The 5,941-nt window shown below is 32.9% G+C and overlaps 1 protein-coding gene across 2 annotated transcripts; it reads left to right on the top strand.

Annotated features, from left to right (window-relative positions):
• The first annotated feature begins 1,661 nt into the window (after positions 1-1,661).
• Positions 1,662-5,317, top strand: LOC120088681 (zinc finger CCCH domain-containing protein 44-like). Of its 2 annotated transcripts, XM_039046104.1 has the most exons (9): positions 1,667-2,022; positions 2,112-2,212; positions 2,302-2,480; positions 2,565-3,330; positions 3,429-3,520; positions 4,582-4,641; positions 4,732-4,782; positions 4,902-4,972; positions 5,104-5,317. In XM_039046104.1, the coding sequence occupies exons 1-9, from the start codon at positions 1,943-1,945 to the stop codon at positions 5,246-5,248; spliced, it is 1,545 nt and encodes a 514-aa protein (XP_038902032.1). In that variant the 5' UTR covers positions 1,667-1,942; the 3' UTR covers positions 5,249-5,317. The 2 variants fall into 2 exon arrangements, with proteins under 2 accessions (XP_038902039.1, XP_038902032.1); XM_039046111.1 differs by lacking the exon at positions 4,732-4,782 and having other exon boundaries at positions 1,662-2,022.
• The last annotated feature ends 624 nt before the right edge of the window (positions 5,318-5,941 follow it).

Raw genomic sequence — 5,941 nt, 5'->3', positions numbered from 1 at the left:
AATGTTCGAGACCGAAAAATGGAATGTGTGATTCCGTGTACGGATAATAAGCGTTCTCTCCATCTATTCTTTTTTTTTTTTTTTTTTTGGGTTGTTGTCTTTATAAAAAGAATTATCTTATAAATATTTGATTTATATATAGATATGATAGATTACATATCTACACATATTTTTTCATTTATTGCTTCAATATTTTAACTTTTCATATGTGACGAACTCTTAAATAGTGGTTAATGAACTTTTAAAATACACAACTAAATAGAGAATACAACTACACACTTACTCAAATTTGATTCTTTTTCATTTATAAAGATAGTTTTGAAATTTACAATGTGTGCTTAATTTATCTATTGAAATCTATTTAGACAGTAAAATAAACGCAATTCAACTATAGCTTATATATTGAAAAATTATTTCAAATGATAAAACTGTTAAAAATATTTATAAGATATAGTAAAATTTTAGAACTATCAATGATAGACATTGATAGACCTAAATATTAGTTCATTTTTCTATATTTAAAAATAATCCTTATATATATTATTTTTATATTCCAGACTCAAATTCACATAGCTCATTTATTGTACTAACTAAATATTTATAATAGGATTATAAAAATAAAAATAGAAATAAAATACTAGGATAGCAAATTATATGTTAAGTTTTAAATTTCCTAAAAATATAAGATTCAAAATTATTTTTTTACATATATTTATAACATAATAAGAGAATATTGAATCATGAGAAGAAGTAAGGGAAATTGTGAAAAATAGCACGTTTATGTTTTCGCCTTACAAAACTAGTATACTTTTTGAAAATTCAGAAAAATAGTTTTTCTCGATCCATCTCGAACTAGATCGATTACCGAGAATTAGTTAAAAAATTAACTTTTTTTTTCAACTGTTTTGGACCTTTTCGATACATATCGCCGATTACACACATTTGTTAATTTCTTTTTGTAATCTTCTCAAATCTTATAATATTTTCAAATTTTCGCCAAAATTATGTTTACTAAATATTATATCAAATTATCACGTAATTTTTCAAATCTTTAGCATAATTTATGCTTTCACAATTTTATGAATTTCCAAAATTCTAAATGCATTTTCCAATTATCAATTTTCCAAATTGATTCACCATTTTTAAATTTTTGGGAAAGATCATATTTTTTGAAAAATTGGATAAGATTTGGGATATATATAGAATCTCAATGTCAATCTGTCAAGATTCCTCCGAAAAAGCTCAGAATTTCAGTGTTAACTATGCTCAAGATTTCATCGAGAAAGCTCAAATATATAGAATCTCGATGTTATTTTGTCCGAGATTAGCACCGAGATGCACATAATTCGTTGTATAATATGGTACCAAAAAACCTCAAACAATCGATAACTTGAAAAAAAATCATTTTTTAACTAAAATCTCGTGGTCGGTCTCTCCCAGGATGAATCGAGAAAACCCATTTTTACAAATTTTTTTTTAAAATGCTAGTTTTATAAGATAAAAATTTCATCGTGCTATTTCTAACCATTTTCAAAAAAAAAATCTGATATGATATGTTATTAGTGAGATATTTATGGTATATAATAGGAAATAAAAACAGGATAACGTGAAGATAAATAAATATATAATTAAAAATCTCAACGTATGAAAATAGAATAATGATTATTATTGAAAAGGTGTAGAAGGGAAGGTGAAGAGTTAAAAATTAAAAACAGGAGGAGCAGAATGTGATAATAAGACTTTAAATAAATGGTGAGGTTGAAATTAGGAGAGAAAATGTAAATACAAAAAAGGAAAACATTTATTATGGGGAGGAAATCAAGCCTAATATAGTAAATAGAATTGAATATGGGATATGAACCGTGTATAATACGCAAAAAGTTGTTAGTTTAGTGTTTGGCAAAGAAAAGAAGAAGATCACCATCGCGTGTGAGTCTGTGAGATGGAGGGGAGAGAAGCAAAAGCAGAGGACTGGTGCTTCGTCTGCAAGGATGGTGGAGATTTGATTCTCTGCAACAATGGGTTAGTTTTTAGTACACTCTTTTCTCATGGGCCTCCGCCTCCCTTCATATTCTCCGTATGATCTCATTACTTTCTGCACTGCTTTTCAGCAACTGCTCAAAGGTGTACCATCTCGATTGCCTGGGATTCCATTCCGATTCCGATTGCGATGGCGAAACTGCCTTTCAAATTGAAGAAGATTGGACCTGCGGTGATTAGCCCCTCACCCATTCCATAATTCCATTCCATTCCACTACCACTTCTTTCTTTCTATTCACCAATATCTTCTTCTTTTCTCAGATTGCCATTCTTGTTCTTCCTGTGAAGAAGCCTCCGAGGTCCACTGCTTCTGCTGTCCAACTTCTTTCTGCAAAAACTGTATCGAATCTGTAAAGTTTATCCCCTTGCGACCCAATAAGGGGCTCTGCACAGAGTGCTGGACCCTCGTTCGTCTTGCCGAGAAACTCTCTTTCTCCAAGGTATCTCTTGCATTCTTGCGTGTCTTTACTATTTCATCCTCAAGAACCTCACGCGGTGTTGTTTTCTTTGTTTGTAATTAGTAGAAAGCCGTGGATTTCGAAGACAGAGATACACACGAGTGCCTGTTCAAAGAGTATTGGGAAATTGTGAAAGAAGAAGAAGGGTTAACCAGAGGCGATCTTGTGGCCGTTGAAGAAGCCTGTTCGTCGAAGAAAAGCCGAAAGAAAATGACGGATACCACCCCAACGCCGGTGGCCAAGACCTTACAAGACAGAGACACCAAGAAATTCGTGGGCTGGGGATCAAAACCTCTCATTGAATTTCTCACTTCCTTCGGCGTAGATTCAACCAAGCAGCTATCTCCATCCGAAGTCAGTTCCATCATCTTGAAGTATGTTCAAGAGAATGACCTGATCCACCCCATAAATAAGAAGAAAGTCATCTGTGACGGGCCCCTGCATCTCATTTTCAAGAAGAATACTGTAGCCATGAAGCACATTAATCTTCTCTTGGGGCCGCATCTTTTTCATGCCAATGAAGCCAATAATGGAATAATTAGCAAAAAGAGATCACGTTTGGAACCGGATCAACCACAAATTAATGGGGATGTTGCTTTGAACAAGCACCACAGAACATTGAGCGGCTCTGAGGACAAACCAACCTTTGCATCACTAGTTCCCCATAACATCAAACTCGTCTACTTGACAAGGAGCTTAGTGGAGGATCTTTTGAAACAGCTTGAAAGCTTCGAGGACAAGGTGGTGGGAAGTTTCGTTATGGTCATCGATACAAATTCCAGTCAACTTCATTCTAAAGGGAAAATTTCTCAACAGCTCTTGCAAGTAACAGGTAAAATAGAACATATATATAATATATATATATATATCCTTCAAGTTGTTTTCGCTTTTGCTGATTCGTTATTAACTAATTGATTTGTGGCCTCTCAGCTGTAAGCACAGGTGGAACGGGGATTGTGTTGCATTTTTGTGGGTTGCCCAACATTCAAATTTCCATGCTCTCTGATTCTGACTTAACTGAGGTAACCAAACTACTTACAAATTGCCCGATCAATATTATTCTCAATTTAAAAGCTTTGTTTTGATTATTTGTACTGTTACATTATTTGTTTCTATTTTATGTCAATTAAATGAAACATTATATTGCTTCTCAAAGTGCTTAAGCTAGATTGGGTTATCTGTCAATTTTGATGATAGATGTTCGATTACCCCACCCCACATATTGTTGAAATGAAATAAAGAAAAAAAATCTAAATTTTTATCCCTTTAATTTATTCTAATTTTGGTGCTCCTACAACCATCACAAATGTGTAGATTATATTTGGCCAAAGGAGTTGGGAAGTGGAGTTTCAAACTAAGGAGTTTGTGAATCCCACTATTAAAAATATCAATTTTATACTTTATCAACCTTACTTCATAATTCTTTGGAGCTCACATATTGTTGAAATGAAATAAAGAAAAAAAAATCTAAATTTTTATCCCTTTAATTTATTCTAATTTTGGTGCTCCTACAACCATCACAAATGTGTAGCTATGACTTAACTTAGTTTTTAAATTCTTAAGGTGTGCTTGAGGCAAGAATTATCCTAAAACTATAAAACTATAATAATCATCTCTTGCTACTGTAAATATTATTTTGTATTTTTCAATTAGTTACCGTTAATATTATTTCAAAATTCTCATTTGCTACCGTATTTATTCTTAGTTTTACTATTTACATTCATTTTTTTATTCTTTGTTACAGTATTTACTATTTTTTTCTCAAATTAATATAGTTTACATCTCAAACACATATTATTATAACTCAAATTAAAATAATCAATATCCAAAACAAAAACTATTATAATCAAACTATAATAACCTAAAATTACCCCCTTAGATTATATTTGGCCAAAGGAGTTGGGAAGTGGAGTTTCAAACTAAGGAGTTTGTGAATCCCACTATTAAAAAATATCAATTTTATACTTTATCAACCTTACTTCATAATTCTTTGGAGCTCACTATTCCAGACCCAAACAGCTGTTATCTTTTTTTGAGCTTTTTTTTTTTTAACTCTAAGGCTAGTTTGGTTTTCTCCACGTAGGAAGATTGCATGGATCTTAAGGAAAGGATAGCAAAGGGTCTACACCAGAGACCCACTGTTGTAAGTTCAATTCATATTACTCCATTTCTTGTATCCAACTATCAAATCAAATAGTTAACAGTAAGAATAAGTTGGCTGTTGTTTATTCAGAAAGAGATCGAAAAGAAGGCTCAGATTCTTCATGAAGATATCAGGAAGAACGTACATATTTCCACTTCGACCACCACATCCGTTTCTTTTCTTCAAAATAATAAGTTTGTGTTTTTTTTTTTTTTTTTTTGGCTTTTTTGGCACCAATTGTTTTTTTCTTTTGTGGGTAGCGAATGGTGAGAGAGCTAGACAAGTTGCAAAACCTCATTGATCGCGCAAATGAGAAGGGTCGAAGAAATGAATATCCTTTTGACATTAGTTTTAAGTTTTGGTGGTTCTTTTTTTGCCTCTCTTTTTGAAGTTATTTTTATGTCGTCCATCGTCAGTAAATGGTGATTTGGCTACCTTAACTAGGCATGTTTGGTGCTAAACGTTATACCAACTTATAGAGCAAAGACAAAGGCTGAAGAATGAAGCAGAACAACCACTACCACTACTAAAACAACTTCCCGGTGTCATCGCTGACAGTACCGATGCCCCACTCAACTTCACACTCGTTAGGATCAAAACAAATTGAGTTCTTGTAAAGCACTTTGAATCTCTTTCATTTTGATATATATACCAATATGTAATTTTAATTTGTGTGTGCAATTATTTACTAAGGTTGGGCCACTCCCACCCTTTTTATCGATAGTTGTACTAAGGAATTTCAAATTTCAATCGCTAGAAACATGAACCAAGATCAATAAGTTCATCTCAAGGCAGAGCTGAGAAAGCAACTAATGAAATATAATAGTATATACGATAGAGTAAGGGAAAAAATAAGGCTATATAGATATAACATTTGAACCCATATTGGAGCTTATACTTCCAACTACTTGTTGGAATGGTCCAAGTTGTTGGTACCGAATTCGCCATTGTTCCCACACTTGGTTACGGTCCTAATGGTCTCAAAACTAATTGGCAATAAGAAGAGTAACCCATCTATCTTATAAAGAGTGTGAGTCCCTTCGGTTTTTCTAATGTGGGATTCTCAACATTAATCAACTCCTCAGTGCGATTGTCCTTGGACAAAATTTGGGAGAGTTGTTTGGAACAAACCCACGTTGTTGTACTTTGGAAACACATCCACCTCTACCTCTGTTGCATCTCGCATGTCGACACGTCCATCTTGTATGACATATATATAATTTTGGACATCCATTGTGTCTAAGTTTTGATTTGAATATGGTTTGATTTCAGCTAACAACGTAATATTGTTGCAAATCCT

This window comes from Benincasa hispida, chromosome 1 (genome assembly GCF_009727055.1).
Source record: "Benincasa hispida cultivar B227 chromosome 1, ASM972705v1, whole genome shotgun sequence".
Taxonomy (NCBI): domain Eukaryota; kingdom Viridiplantae; phylum Streptophyta; class Magnoliopsida; order Cucurbitales; family Cucurbitaceae; genus Benincasa; species Benincasa hispida.
The sequence above is the reverse complement of the archived record's forward strand: the minus strand, read 5'-3'. Positions and strand labels throughout refer to the sequence as shown.